This window comes from Sinohyriopsis cumingii, unplaced genomic scaffold (genome assembly GCF_028554795.1).
Source record: "Sinohyriopsis cumingii isolate HCF-2022 unplaced genomic scaffold, ASM2855479v2 utg000624l, whole genome shotgun sequence".
NCBI classification, from domain to species: domain Eukaryota; kingdom Metazoa; phylum Mollusca; class Bivalvia; order Unionida; family Unionidae; genus Sinohyriopsis; species Sinohyriopsis cumingii.
This window is the reverse complement of record NW_028315919.1, coordinates 2,543,153-2,560,355: the sequence shown is the minus strand read 5'-3', so window position 1 is coordinate 2,560,355 and position 17,203 is coordinate 2,543,153. Positions and strand designations below refer to the sequence as shown.

The window sequence follows — 17,203 nt, the reverse complement described above, 5'->3', positions numbered from 1 at the left end:
ATGGGCCTGTGTGAACTAGAGATAAAGGCCTCAAGGTAACGAGGTTCAGAAGGATCTGACATTCTTTCATATTAGAAGAGAGATGGAGAGCGTGAAATGTGCTGAATGCAACCAAAATGTAACTAGGTAGTTAAAAGAAATCGAAAAAAACATTGCATTAGAAAATAAATGATGGTAATGTCATAATGCCATAAAAATGATGTAGTACACAACAACAATAATAATACTAACACTTTTAATGATAGGTTTAAATGGCAGATCATTATTTGCAAGACTATGATGATAATTTTCAGTGAAGAAATCCTTTCTCTGTGGTATTGTTGAACAAAATGTTCTCTCTTTATATTGCATTACTACCAAGAAACTAAAATACCATTTAATGTCTCCTAATGTAAATCAAATGTATATTTTCAACTCATTAAATTCATTATTAAATTTGTATGGCGAGCAGTCATGGATGAAACCAGGGATTCCATTGGTCAAATCAGTAAAGACTGATTTTGTATCACAGGTGGGGGTCTGTATAGTTCTTTTTTACCTGTGGCTGATACGAGGTATGAGAATTAAGCTGATGCTGGTACAATAATGTATCAGCACTGGCAAAATTTAATCTTTGATCCTAATTAGTTACCCTATTTTCCATATAATAAATTTCCAGAATTTGAATTTTGCATATGTGAGAGAGAAAGAGCAAAGAGTTGCATGGAAGCTAAAGTGAAAAGTACTTTTTTCAGGGTTCTGCATCTGGTGAAAAGAATGCTGGAAAGAACACAAATCTAAGGTAATATTTTATCACCATCAGCATTAATTTTCTAAACTTACAAATTATAACAAGTAATTACAGTCAACTAATTTTCATAATATCATTAAAACTATACATCTGCTTCACATGTTTATAATGCGATTCATATCCCATGACCAAAATTTGACCATTGTTCTAAAATTGGTCTATCAACTATAAAACAGTATAGGTTGAAAAAATACTATTTGATGCTTACTATTGCCATTTACTGTACTATGACAGCTTTATTTCATTTTTAAAACTTTGTTTCCCCTCTCCCCCCAAACTCTTACACACAGGCATCAAAGTTTTCATTATTCTGGTTCTCGCTATGCCGTAGGTCAATACCTACCATGGATGGGTACATAGTGCATTTGGCAGCTATGGACTCCAGTTACCTTATTAAAACAAGGAGGGTCTGTGTCAGGAATCAGTTGACATTTGCATTTAGAAGAAAAGGTTGAGCTTTTGTTACCTTGCCGTCCCAATTTGTGTGTGTGTAGTGTCACACAATAACTCCAGGGGTCATTGCACCAGGCAAAGTTGGCGACTAAGTCGCCAAAAATATGTAAACTTGTCCATCTTTGGTTATGTCAGAGAAAATGACTTTGTCTTATGACATTTAGATGTACATTGTAGTTTATGGCTTTTGAGATGCTCCCTCACCTTAGACTGATAGTTCTGACAGTGTTGTGTTGTTGCCCAAGGCAAAATCTGATGTGTGCGGTGTTGATAATATTTGTGCTATCTCTTGGGTATTCATGTGTTTTAATAGTTGATTCACCATTAACCCTTTCCCAGCAAGTTATGACTACCTTATTTCCACAACTTTGGCCCACCATTTGATGATGAAAACAATACTAACTTCACTTTTGAAACTTAACCATCAATATGTAAATAGTAATTTGTGTTTTAAGAATAGAACCAGTGAAGAGCAATTTTTAATTTTAACCCCAAAAAATCAAGATTTTAACTGCCATGTTTGTGTTATTTTTTTATATAAAATCCGTATAAATCTTTAAGTGAAGCTGTGGTGGTGGATATCACTCTCTCTTGGAAATATCATTTCATTAGATGTCTGTTTTAATAAATCATTGGGCAGATAGAATTAGGAAAATCATAGAAAGCAAAGTTTATATATTATGTGGTAGAAGATTAAACGTAATCATGTATGTAGGTCAGAAACATAAGGGACATTGCTGTGTTGTATCTTCGCTAGCCATAGTTCTGATGTGTTAACTCTATCTACACCTTGGCGTATTTGAGTGCTTTGATGACATCTATTGGATTTAATCAGTTGTCTCCCTTAGAATGTAATGCCAGCTAACCAGTATCATGTAACAGTGGTGCATTGTTACTTTGTATATCTGCGGAAAATGGTGTAGGAAATTGACTTCAGTAGGCTACTTTGTAAGTTTAACATGGAAATTATGACTGCGCACAGGAGGGAAGCCATTTGTATTTGAGGGAAATGATATATTTGTACAAATACAGATTGGTTGTAGAAAATTGCTTATTTAACAAATCCATTCTAGTTGTGTGCTTTCCATGTATTGATCATGTAGGAACAGTGTTCAAATTTGAAAACTTGATTTTGATTGGATGCAGTGATCTCCCAGGCTGTATATAGGGTTCACAAATCAAAACCTTGGCTAGTGAATATGGCTATGTTGTGGAATTCAAAATGCACAGTAAGGTCAAGGTTGTTTTCAGGCTTTCATTTTTGTGAAAATATGAACAAAGCATTGGAGCAAATACTATTGTACCACTGCATGATGTCACTACAATTATGTAGGCAAATAAGAAAACCATAAATGTGCAATTATATCAATGGATTATTGTAACAAAGTTAGAAAGTGACTAGTTATATTAAGAAAATCCCACTTCCTAAAAACAGATACTCACATGTTATGCAGGGCACCATACTTGTTTGTGGCTGAGTTGATTTGGCTCATGAAAGAAATGTCTAGTTCATTCATGTATCAGTTTTATTGCTTCATTGTGTTGTATATGAATTATTACAATAATGTTTATCATCAATAATTCATTTAAGATGGACATGGTAAGAAGACACCTGTGCATTTGCTTTCATGCATATGTTACATGGGCTGATTCAAAGTAGTCTCTTTACTATTTACTGTGATCTTTAAGAAAGTGAAAAAATATTGTTTAAGACTGGTAGTTGATTTAGCATTTTTAATAACTTGCAATTACAAAACTGTAATCTTGTTACTCTGATCAGTTAAAATTAGTTACAATGTGTAGTTTCTGCTGTACTCTTTCAAAGTCATATGGCCAGAATACTCTGCATGTATCTTTCCGTCCAAACACACACTTTCAAGTATAAAAGCAATGGGTATGAATATGATAATTTTCATATGCATACTAAATTTGTAATAAACATATAACACAGAATTTTCAACTTGAAAATAAAGTATTGCTTAAAACCAATGTTAAATGCATACTTTGAAATAGGGAACATAATTATAATGAAAACACACACATACATTTTGCCCTGTTCAGTGCTCACTTCTCCCCACTCTGTCAAAAAAGGAGAAGTCATTTCTTCCAAAAATTAAAGTCTTGCTTGACTCCTTCTATATCATTCCAGACTTGTAACCTGGGAACATGATTGGGATAATAATAATAATAATAATAATAATAATAATAATAATAATAATAATGTCAGTTGTAGCTACATGTTTAATGTTCTTTATAATGATTCATAAATAGAATATTTATGTCTGTTTGTACGATACAAAACTATACAAGCCTCCAATGTTACATTTTTAATTAGTTTTAGAAGGCTGAAAAAATAGGTACTGCCTTAGAACAAGTGCTGTGAAAACGATAGTCAAAACAGCAAAGTTAAAATTGGATTATGTGATCAGAAAAGTGAAGGTTAAACCACATGAAACTCTGGTGTCTATAGATTATTTAATAACACTTGTTTTGTCTCACCATGCCATAACTTATAGTATGGCCATATATATGTCATAAATTGTTTGTCAACAATGCTTGTTACCACTCTGGATTCCATTTTTTGTAAAAATCTGATGGTGATAAGACTTGAAATACAGGCTTATATCATGAATATCTTAAATGTGTTTAAAGGTGAACCTGGAAAATGATTTGATAGATGATCATGCATCTGAGTGACTGAGGTTGTTACCTCCAGGATGCCATATTTCTCATCTGATTTGATTAAACTTGGAATGTGTGCTTGTACATGTATCATTATTATCATGGAGAAGTTCAGTAATGAGCAAGATTCATAAGTGTTAATTAGGTTATCTTGGATCTCATTGGCTGAGCTTGCTACCACTCTGGATGCTACATTTCTATAAAATAAAAAATTTGATTCAACTTGCATATTTTTATGATTATAGTCTTAAAGTAAGTAACAAAAAAAAGAGTGAAAACCAACAAGTTTTGTAAAATTGAAAATTTAATTATTTCTCTAATAAACAAAAGTAAAAATTAAAAATACCTTACAGTATGATGAATGAAATCCTAAATACTCCTAAATGTTTTATTAATTCCAGAAGTCACAAGTAATCCAAATGAGTTCCAGTATTATTCTGAATAATGTTCACTATCATACTGATGTACGAATAGTGCTAATAAATAATGACATTATAATCAAAACACACCTTTAAATGAATTTTCAGTAATTCCAAACATTTTTGATATAAAGTAATCCAAGGACTTTATAATTCCAATGATTGATTTGATTAAATAAATGACTCCCCTCAAGCAAACACAACTAAATGTCTTCCAAGGCTGATATTACAATAATACCATAAATACCTAATTCTTAAAATAAACATCTCTTATTTAGATAACTAAGTCATATTACAATTGAGAACTGCATATTCATTCTAGAATGATTCAAACTCATAAGCAAGGTTAGGTGCTTTATACAAACCAATCAGGAATTAGGTCAGCTTGGCCTTTCAAGAACTCGTGTGCTGAAGTCAGATCACATATTTGTTTGGATAATGGTACAACTCAACCTTGAATCAGTGAATGAATCTATGCAATATGATTACAAGAATGATGACTTCTTTAATATGCAAATTTACAATCACAAAGAACATTAGTATTAAACAAAATTCATCAACTTAAATAATCCTTACAAACTTTTATGATAAAAATAAAACACATAAGGTAAATATACCAACAATATATATTTATAACATCAATATTTCGTACAAGTTGAATAATGAGTGTGATTTACACACATTAATGACATTATGACATTTCATTATATCCATTACCATTAATAGCAAATTATTCTTAAATGTATATATTTTTCTTTTAAGGTTTTTAAAAAACATAAACCTACACTGATGATTTTCTTCTGAAACACTTCCAGATTTAAATACTATTAGTAAGAAAACCCGTGGTCTTAAAAACAAAGATCTGAATAATAATTTTATTTTCCGTAAAAGACATAACTTTGTAGACCTCATATTAAAACTTCATCTGTGAACTCTAAACTTTCAAGGCTCTTGGATGACTTTGATTTTGGGCAAGAGGCTATGCATTATACTTTTATCTTTAGAAAATTTTGTTTTCAGGCTATAATAAAATATATAAAATTAAGATCATTGAATCCCATACTTGAAATTCAGAAATGAGCACAATTAGATATATTTTTGTTGTAATTTTATTTGCCTTTTATTTTAACAGGAAGAGTGCAGATGTTGTCAGAGTTCATTTCCATTCACTTGTGTCTGCCGAGTTTGGCCTGACATCTACAGATGTAGTCATAATTCGATTTGGAGATGATGAGCTCGGAGGATGGAAGTCAAGTACAAATAGACCTGAATTAGTTAGGTACTGGAATCACCTTTTTTGTTTCAGCTTACGTGTTTTTAACAAATTTGCTCTTTGAGGCAGCCAGATGATTTCGGAAAACAATACAGAAAGAGTGTGTTATTGCTTCGTTGTGTGTATGTTTGTGTGGTGACCCAACAATTAAGTGCAATAAAGTGTAGTTTCTTTTCAAAGTTTTGAGTAGAAGTTAATTATTGAGCTAAGAATCAATGATGTCATTTTGCATATATAGTGAAAAGTGTAATACAAACTTTATTTGTAAAAAGTTTATTAATAAAGAAACATGGATAAGATCAAATCACAGAAAGGAAAGATTATGTTATTGGTCGATGGCTACAGATGTCGTAAAGACAAAGAAAATGCTGATGGAAGTATGTCATGGAGATGCTGCAGGAAAGATGGTTGCCGTGGAAGGATGAAAGTGTTAAACGATAGCGTTCTTTCATCATTGGGACACAATCACGCTCAGGATCCAGCTAGAAACGAAGCAGCGAAGGTTGTGTCTGTTTTATGTAGACGAACAGTGGAAGGGGTGGAAAAACCGAGGCAGATTTTATGCAACAAACTAGAGTAGGAATTTCGACGGAAGTTGCATCTCATTTACCATCATATACCACATCGCAACATACAATAGAAAGGCAAAGGAAATGCAAACAGCTGCCATACCCTAATCCACAGACTGTTTTAATATTATATTATTTGTATAACCTTTGCTATTGTGTCTGGCGCTATTTTGTTGGGTAATTTGGCGCTCTTTTGTTGGCAATTAAAGGCACTCTTTTGTCGTCGCCCTTATGTCGGAGCTTTATTGTCTGTGCTCTTTTGTCTTGCTCTCTTTTGTCGGGTGCTGTTTGTGTATGTTTCTCTAATCTAATAAATCAGTATATCAATACATTAGAAAACAGTTCTTTGAGCTGGTGTCTGACTAGTGAACAGCATTTTGATGACATATCTTTCTGTTGCACTTGACAATGATTGCATTAAATATATAGTCCTTAGTTACATTACATTTAAAGTAGATGTGTGGTTTATTGCTCATTGGTTTGGTCTCAGTGAGATGTTATGACTGAGTCTCAGAATAGAAAGAGCTTTCAGTTTTTTAATGGACATTTTTGATGCCAGAGTGCTGTTGATTCCATTTAGAAAGGGTCTTAAAAAAGACTTGTAAATTTTTGTTTCACAAATTGTGGGAGCCCTGTATAAAATTCATATTGATAATTCAGTTTGAGTTGATTTTTTTTTGCTGAATATTTTATGTGTTCCATCCAATTGAAAAGGGGAAAAAATGTCATAGTTCTTTGAATGAAATAAATATATATTCTTCGAATTACTTATCTGACTTAAAATTATTTAAAAAGTGTTAACCCTTTACCTCATATAGCATAGTGACAAAGTGCAGCATGCTATAAATAAAACACCTGTTACCTAGCCGACCGCATATGCATAGGCCTGCCTGTGAATTGTTAAGCAATGTAGTGATGTTAGGTTTAACAGCAGTGTTAACCATTTTACGTTTTTGGTACACATCTATTATATGTGGAAAAATTTAAGAGTAAAGTCCAATTGTTATAGCTGTGTAATTCTTTTTCATGGAAGAATATTTTATGTGCTTTAAAATCGAGAGAGAACACGTTCCCGTCATGTCAGTGAGGCCGTGTGACCAACTGTAGTTGCCATTTCCCATACTTGAAATTTACATGTTTTTCGTCTGCGTCTACATCACTAAGTCATCTGAATTTGATAATCAATAAAAACTAATTGCTGCCTACATAAATATCAGAGCCTTTACCTAAGTTACTGAATCTTTCGTGGTTGTGATTCTAATTGTGAAAACTTTGTAAGTACTGAATGAAATATTGCCTGTGAACTGTTAAGCAATGTAGTGTATGTTACATTTAACAGCAATTTTAACCATTTTACATTTTTGGTACACATATATTGTATGTGGAAAAATTTAAGGGTAAAGTCCGTTTGTTATAGCTGTGTAATTATTTTTCATGGAAGAATTTTTTATGTGCTTTAAAATCGAGAGAGAACACGTTCCCGTCATGTCAGTGAGGCCGTGTGACCAACTGTAGTTGCCATTTCCCATACTTGAAATTTACATGTTTTTCGTCTGCGTCTACATCACTAAGTCATCTGAATTTGATAATCAATAAAAACTAATTGCTGCCTACATAAATATCAGGGCCTTTACCTAAGTTACTGAATCTTTCGTGGTTGTTATTCTAATCGTGAAAACTTCGTGCGTACTGAATGAAATCTGCGGCTGCCATTTTGGAGAGTGGAGATTACGACCCAGTTACTTTAAATAGCAGATATCGACCAGTGCATGAATAACGACCACATGATCTGACGTAATTGTCATTCAGAGAAATGAATGTAGTATCTAATAGGGGGGTTTTCCCCCAAGGTGGCGCTACGAAAACTAGCTCAAAATGGCTGATGTTTACAGCAGGCGTCAAAAGGCGCTTCCATGCAAATCTTGTAGACGTGTCAAAAGGCGCTTCTATGCAAATGGAGTAGGAGCGTCCAAAGACACTTGCATGAGGTAAAGGGTTAATAAAGAATCTAGGGGAAATAGAAGCTGCCAAAAGATAGAATATCAAGGAAAATAAGCAGAATTATGGTTTTATAATAACACACCAAAGTCAACAGAAAAAACAAACAATTTTAAGAAGGGGCTGCATTTTGGTGTGGGCCAAGACCATGGAAGAAGATACTATAGGAATAGAACAACAAGTTTGTACGTGTTACATTTAAGTAAAAGTAAATAATTTCTTGAAATATAATTTTTATCAGACGAAACAAAATGCATCAACAATACAAGCCATATAAACTTAATTATAGGGGTATTAAGATAGATTGTGTAAAATGAATCTGTGTTTTAATAGCAGTGTAACATTACTAGCTGCAGTTGAATTGCTTTCCTTTCAGGGTCTGAAAGTGCCATGACCAGGCTGTAAAATTCTCTGCTTCAGTTAGTTTTGGAACATGGAATGTTCTTGAACTGAAAAAACAAGACCCAGTCTGACTCAAGCATCACATCACTTATTTGAAATTTTACCCTATTTTCCTTGCATGTACATAAGCATTAGACATGCTCAGGACTTGGAGAAAATTGCCCTTGTTTTTGTACCAAAGCATATTTGTTTGCATCCAAATTTTCTCTTTAGTTCTTTTGAGCAATGATTTTCCCCGTCCTAACTTTTGTCCAGTGGTGATAGAACTCTTTTCATATTTTTCAAAGGTTTTTCATGCATTGCTTTGAAAGTGGTAAGTATTGATATTACCCTTTCCCTGTTTTGTTGCTAGGGTAAATATATCCTTCCCAATTGCTTTTACTGTAAAAACTTTTTTTTTCCATGCCTATTTTGTTGTATTTCAAACATCATTGCCACACAGTTTTGGAAAATGGGAACACATGAATGTCCATCGGACACTCACACCATGTGTTTACTGTGCACTTGGTATTTACACACAGATGGTTGTTCTGTTTGCTGTTTGTGGTCCGATGAAGTGTTGGCCTTGACTGAAGTTGCAGCACTTTTAAGGGGAAGAAGATAAGCCCTTCCTCCCCTTTGTCCATGGAGAGGTCTGAATCTTTCAAACAAAAGTTGGATCATCTGTTCACTTAACTTTCCCACCCTTCAGATTGATTATACTTGTGCTCCAACAAGTCAGGTCTTCACTGTTCGGTTCATCCTAATAAACCCCTATAGCTCCAACACTTGTGGTCCAGCAACTTTCTTGAGCACTGGGGGTCTCTCCTCCACAACAGCCCCCAGTTTCTCCATCTTCGTGCTTGACTCATCTTGAGCGATCGGTCCACCAGGAACAATTTTCAATCATGGTGACCATCCACTTCTTAGATTGACAATGCTAAATGGAAAATCTTTTGTCATTGGGGAAGTAGGAAATGCACTAATCCTAGCTGTCCCACTTTCAGTGCAATTGCAAACTTTCTATTCCTTCTTTTCAAAGAATGTTCAGTGTCCACTGTTAAAGGATATAGAGCAGTTCTTTCTAACACGCAAGTTCTAAAGGGGTCCTGCCATTGGATCAGACCCTGATCTTTTTGAATTTTCATCGGGTATTTTGAGCCTTGGAGGTCCATTTCCCAGCTAATTTGAGGCTTGTGAATCATTGAGTGAATCCTCCTTTGAAACCTTACTCTTGAGACTGTTTTCCCATTCTCCATAACATTGGCTAGGAAATGGAATGAGTTTCATGCATTGTCTATTGAAAAGGTTGTTTAAGGTTTAAAGGTAATTACAATTCAGTCTACTTTTTATTAGCCTGGCTTTTGGCTAAGAATCGGCTACCTTTAGTAGGTCAAGTTCCTATTGAGATCCCCAGTATAGGTCCTATCTTTCTAGAGATGACCAGTATAGGTTCCTTTGTCCAGTTAGAGTCTTACATTTTTATTTGGTTCCTTTTACAAGGAGAAGGAAATATTGGAAGCATCTGTAATAGCCTATTAAAATTTTCTGAGATATTTTGGCATCCACTATTTCTAGGTGGATTTACCTCATTATCAAGAGAGCTTATTTGTCCTTCACTGAGAGGGACCTGTCACTGTCATTTATGAGAATGATGGATCAACCTTAAACTAGCTTAAATTAGAGATTTCTTATACTGTAAGGGATAAGTACAGTATTTTATGATTGACTGTTTAGCCTTTCAGTGTCCCTTTTACCTGGCAAACTCAGCAATGCATTTGTAGCAGATATCGGACTATTGGTGTTTAAACATAGATTTGGGCATGGTGTAAAACGAACTTTAATTAGGTTATTACTATCTGCTATTATTGCAAAGACCCTCTTCTCCCACCCCACTCAGATGTTTTGCATATTCATGTCTAAGTCAGAGAATGACATTCTGAATAAGGAATATGATGAGTCAGACTGGTTCTTCTTCTTTCAGTCCTAGAACATTCCAATATTCCAGTACTATTTTGAAAAAGAAAATGTATAGCTTGTATGGGGGACTTACAGTCCTGGAAATGAAAGCAATGCAGTTGTAGCAGGTAAGTTTTCAATGATTAAAATTTGTTTACCCTTCAAAACAACCAGCATTTACAGGACATTTGATAATAATATTTTGCAGAAAATATGAGGATGAGTATACTGAATTTAAGCTGGTGTTAGACATCCCAAAAAGGCTCTTCGTTGGAAGCAGATATATTCATTACAAGTATGTGGTAGCTACAGACAAGGTTCAAAAGGACAAAGGTACCAAACATGTGTGGGAACACTATGGTTCTTATGACTTGTCAAACAGAACCCTGAAGCTTCCAGAAAATAGAAAGAATATAGGTATGTGAAAGGAAGGTATAAATGTTGTTTTTACATAGGATTATTGAAGCATTCCATATTTAAACATGAGAAGGTTTTGATACAAGTATATTAACTGTAAAATTGACACATTTTCCAAAGAAATATTTTGTTAGAAACTCATTTTGGTGGACATCATGTTGATGTCAGTGGTCATGAAAAAAATTTGCTTACGGTAAACATATTTTTCAGATGGCAATTAAATTCAGTTAAAAGTACAAATTTGATAGTTGAAAATTCAAATGTCCATGCTGTCTTCAGCCAATTGTTATCTAATGTATGCTAGTGATTTTTAAGGTTTGTAAATGATGCATAATTGTGAAGATTCGGTACATTATGGAAAGAACTTCTAGAAATGCATATAGCTTTGAATCAGATAATTATTAGTTTGGACAAAATGTATAAAAATGCTTTGTAACCAATGCTAATTGAGGGTCCATACAGTTGCATGGCTGTATTTGAGTGAGTTTTCTTACAGATAAGTACTGTCAGATATTTCAGATGTGCATAAAATATTGGGGTCTGCTTTAGCCCTTATTTTTGGAAACCACCCTACAAAGTTCACTTTCCAGAAAAATGCATTAACTTTTCAGCTGAAATAAGGGCAATAGACCTTGCCCTGAAATATACTGAAACCAAACATTTTAAGCTCTGTCATCTTCTCTGATTCACTATCAGTGCTTCATTCACTACACAGTACAAAGTTGGACCAATCAGAGCTCAAAGAATTTTGTTTTTAGACACAGGCTCAGGGTTGGTGACTTAAAAAATAACACAAGCACCTACTCAAACTCTACAGGCCTGACTCCAATTTCCATATACCCAAACTTAAAAACAAAATCGAATTAAATTGACTTGTGATTATTTCTCCTTGTCCCAAGGTCAGCCATTGTCTAATTGCTCTAATTGTCTAATTCTTACTCAGCAGATCACTGTGTTCATTGGAAGCATTGATTTTTATAGTTTCTTATTACACTTTTAACGTTGTTCATTGGTGCCGCTTAATTTGCTGAATCGTTATTTCATTACAATAGAGTAAGCTTGAGCTAAATTGTTATTCACGAAACTTGAATTTCCAACACCTGGAACAACGCAATAGCAATTAAACAAGACCATTAAAATAAATCAAAGATCAGCCAGTTTTTATAATCAAAGACAGAAGAGCCAACACAACCACATTTGATCCCATTATTGCTTATAATATCTCAAACAAAATATCCTGCATATGGCATAAACTCTCCAGATTACAACAATAAAGCAATCATTTAACAGCTTCATGTATACACACTAGCCGTAAACTCCATTATGCAGCCATGTGTCATTACACTCGTTGCAGCAATTGATGGGACAGTTCCTGTGTCAGCTAAACTGGTTGAGGCTATTTTCTGGTGAATACATATCCAAAACACTATTTAGAATCACATGCTTATGTATGTTAAAGCCATTTGAAAACTAGTTATTAGTAACCCAGGCAATTTTTCCCCATTCATAGGTCACATGCTTCACTTTGTTCACAAAGTTTAGAGCTTTTGATAGAAGTATGGTAAGTAGAGATCTCTTCATAAGGGTAATGGGCATACATGAGTTATGGGGCATACATGGGGATAATTAGTAATAATTTACTAGCCTTAAAACATCTTGAAAATAAATTTTAGCATTTTATTAACTTGTTCAAAGATTTCTCAGGCAAACTGGAACTTACCTGTTTGCTCAGCCACAGTACACAGTGCAGAATGCTTTTTTACTGTAAGTGGTACACAATGCCATTAAATATGTTAAAACTAAAATGCACTGAGATGTGCATTGTGTCTTGTGAGTGATGAAAGGTAACTTTCTAAGCAAAGAATCCTGAGACAATGTAGGTGCTTAACAAAATATACAAAGTTTAATGATTGTAATTTGTTATTAAGGGAGAGAGATTCTGCTTTGAAACAAACAAAAGGAAAAAAGAAATCACATGTATTGGCAGGTTTAATTCAACTAAAAAGTATATGTTTGGCCCCTATATAGCATGCATCGTTGTAACACGAATTTGGATATAACGTGATTGTGGCATTGCTCCCGAAATTTCATATGTATCAATTTCTCCTGTGCACCAAATAATTCTTTCTTAAAAGTATGAAAAATAACTTGTGGGAAGTTTATTATCATTTTGGAGAAGAGATCACATATGAATTCTAATATAAGATGATGGTAGCATGGCTTCTGAAATTTCATATACATGTATTTTTCTAATACACAAAAATATATTTTTTTCTTCTAAAAGTAAGAACAATAACATGTAAAAAGTGTATTCATGGATCACACTGGGATTGCCAAATTGCAATGTTTTTCCTTATTGGCGACAAAATATACCATCTGGCAATTTTTTATGACATTGATGGCTGTTTAAACTTGTATATACAATCTTGGGTTTGGAGTGGAGAAATTCAGAGGCACCATGAAAGGTTTGTATAAAATGCACTGGAATTTATCTGTTGTTACATAAACAAATTCTTTGTTCATATTGACACACCATCTTAACAGTGCATTGTTATATCATAATCCTCTTAATGCTGATATCTGGCCTGAGTACTGTATGATGTGATACATTTAACAGTCATGCTACCCAGACTAACTAAAACTGACCAACCTTTGAAGGCATGAACAGTAACTACCGCAATCGACCACATGACATCTAATTCCTTTTCTGTAAATGTATCTGCAGCAAATAGTTTTGCTGAAATTTCAATTTTGAAGCACTGGTCATTCTGTATAAATACTAAGCAAATGAAAAAAAATTCAGTCTTAATCAATGTTCTACAATTATTTGATGTTGTTGCCACAATAAGAAATGGGCATTTGTTTGGTCCTCCAAATCTGTGACTTAAATAACACATGCACCCTTCATCAAAGAAAGCCGACTACAGTCTTCAATAAAAACAAAGAACTTTTCATCCAAGGAAGTAAGCACCAAACTTAAATAAAAGCAATGGAATCAGATGGATTGTTGCATTTTCCAATGTGACTGGAACAAGTTTCCATTTTGCAGGAGAAAAGTTTATGCTTACGATAGCTACCAATGGTGGCATAAAATACAAATTAAATTTTCAATCTTTTGAAACCATAAGTATCTGGCCATCAAAATGATTGCATGTGGGGCATCTCACAAAGATTTTTGTTAAACTTTTTCATTTGTTCATGTTTTCATTTCTGTCTGAACAGCCTCAGCTATTGGGTAGCCTCAGCAAAATGATAGCTGTCTCCAGCTGACCAAAATCTAGGCCAATTTTAGTACATGTACATGTAGCATGTAAACAACTATATCTGTCTGCTCCAAGCAACAGTATCATAGTAGATTGTTTAGTGACAATCAGATATAGATCAAACGAGAACTACCATTTTTTTGTATGTGTTATTGGTGTTTTCTAACAGGATATATCTAATGCATGAATTTTATAACAAGTGATCTATACTTGAATTTATAGATTGTACTACATAAATGTAAGTTGTCAATATACATGTGTATTTCAGATTAATTTGTTTTCATTTAATCAAATCACATATTTCTGTGCCCGCTTTTTCTATACTCCCTTTCCCCCCTCCCCCCAGTCATTTTTGGGGTGCATCATTTTCTTCAGCTAATTGACTCAGTTTTGTATATCATGGTATGGTCTATAACACAGTTGGATTCTATGGACCGCAACTACCGTGTTATGGCAGGGTCGCATTGTATATCAGAAAAATTATGATTTATTTTTGCATTCACCTGGATACTTTTAAATTATTTGCTTAACATGATTCCACATGATGAAATGTGCACATTACTATCCATAGTACAACCTTTGCTAGCGACCCAAATATACATGTCCATGCCACCCATTTTCTTAGGAACTAGACATGTATTTTCTTTTACTACAGACCTCCTTTTTTTCTCAGACTCTATGAAGCACATGATTCTGCACAGCTTAAAATTATACTAAGGGTTGCTGGTTTGGTCATCTGATGAGTTTAGTATTACCAGATGGATGGGTGAAAGTGATGGAAAAATGTAATCACTTCAATATTTTCAGTAGGATAAAATTGTATGTATTATTTTCAGTTAATGTAGAAAGAATATATTGTTACAGTACATCTTTCAAACTACATGACAATACTGCAAACTGTGTCCAAGTGTTATGCGAATAATTTCTTCAGTTTAGTTACTGTTGTCTTACATTTTGCTCAGTTGTCATCTTTAAGAAGTTAATGTGAATACAAATAAAACATTTTGTTGCCAAGGAACACGTACCAAATGTGTATTTATGCAGGGATTTAACAATTAGGCCAACAATCTGAAATTACTGAATGTATGATCTTAATCACCGAAACTGCACTGTATCTTTGGGAACCAAAACTAAGCTTAAAATCACACAAACAAATTTTGGAATAATACAGTTCATAGCAATAATAATTCATAACATCATATATATGCCCTGTTTATCACCTAAAAATATTAATCCACATGTTTGCCAAGGCTATTAGATCTTTATTTGCACTGATTGCTGATGGCAGCCCATTTAAAATATGCATACTCTTTAATTATCAATGCCTATTTCCAAGTTAGCAATAAAATCTATGGGTGATGTCAGTTGAAAGGTATGGTGCATAATCTCTCTCATGTTTGCATATAATAAAGATATTTTATTAAAAAGAAAGATGCATTTTTTCATTGAGACATTAATATTTCTTTTGAAACATTGGTACTAAAAATAGCTTTGAAACTCAACACCTTCTAGACTGATCATTGTTAACAAGAGTAGTAACTGACTTCAAAGTTAAGCTGTCACTCCACAGCTGGTCTTGAAGATATATTTACAAGAATGGTACAGTAATCTCTTACATGAAAATTACTTTGTTTATGCCATGAAAAGCCACTGATAGAGAGCATTTAAAAATCATCATTCTCTTTAATTTAATCATTTATTTTCAGAGTCTTTGGATATAACACGGTTGTGGTGTTGCTCCCAAAATTTCACATGTATTTTTCTTGTACACAGAAATTCTTTCTTAAAAGTACGAAAAAATGTAAAATCTTTATTATCATTTTGGAGAAGAGATCGCGTATGAATAATACAAGACGATTGTGGTGTGGCTTCTGGAATTTTTTTATTTATTTTTCTCATACACAAAAAAGTAGTTTTTTCTTCTTAAAAGTACAAAAAATAATGCATAAAAAGTTCATTCTGTGATCGCGTAGGTCTTCGCCAGTGCCGCAAAGTTGGATTGTTTTTCCTCATTGGCAGCAAAACATACCACGTGGTGATTTTTTTGATTGGTGACGTTGGCTGTTTAAACTTTTATATACAACCATTGGTTTGGAGTGCAGAAATTCAGAGGCCCCATGAAAGGAAGCCGCAAACTGGATATAAAATTTACTGAAATTTATCTGTTGTTACATAAACAAATTCTTTGTCCATATTAACCAACTGTCTAAACAGTGAATTGTTATATTATAATCCACTTATCATGACATCTAGCATGAATACTGTATGTTGTGAAATATCCAGTATTTTGTTATTGACATTACTGGTAACGGAGATCAACCGGATGAGGTATTATCTCGTAATCTATCTTTCATCGGATTTTCGGCCGCTTGCTAGTAATTAATATATTTACAAAGACTGATATTTGTATGTGGATGGTAAGTAAAATTCCTCTTCTTTTCATTCAGAATTAAGTCCTTCAGAACACTTACATTTTCTGTAATAATCCCTGTCATCAAACCAGAACACCTGTGTCTCTATCATCTGTTGACCCTTTGTTAATTTTCAGATGCATGCATGAAAGGCAGCATCACGCTGCATCCACAAATGTAAAAAAAATTAATAAAAACTAAAAAATAACACTACATCTTACTTATTGGTTTATTCAGTAGGCATGGAGTGACAGTAACTAGAATAGTCCAAACGATGGCAAATTCCTTTTTTTCCCTTTAAAGCACCGATTGTTATGAAAACATACTCAGCAAATGGAGAAAAAAATCGGTCTCAATCATGCAATACAATTATTTGATGTTGCCCTGCTGCAATAAGAAATGGGCATTTGTTTGGTTCTCCAAGGCTGTCCTTTAGTGGTGATTTCAATAACGCATGCACCCTTCATCAAAGAAAGCAGACCACAATCTTGCAATAAAACAAAGAACTTTTCATCATAGGAAGTCAGTACCAGACTTAAATGAAAGTGATGAAATGTGATGGATTTTTGCATTTTCCAGTGTGACTGG

The 17,203-nt window shown here is 33.7% G+C and overlaps 1 protein-coding gene across 2 annotated transcripts in view; it reads left to right on the top strand.

Moving 5' to 3' along the window:
* The window catches only part of LOC149773607 (E3 ubiquitin-protein ligase rnf213-alpha-like), a 371,427-nt gene that overhangs the window by 8,479 nt on the left and 345,745 nt on the right, over positions 1–17,203 (top strand). For both annotated transcript variants that reach the window (XM_089946359.1, XM_089946358.1), the window contains exons 4-6: positions 735–781; positions 5,477–5,623; positions 10,733–10,941. In XM_089946359.1, coding sequence (XP_089802485.1) covers positions 735–781; positions 5,477–5,623; positions 10,733–10,941 — 403 coding nt within the window. The remainder of the gene's footprint in view (positions 1–734; positions 782–5,476; positions 5,624–10,732; positions 10,942–17,203) is intronic.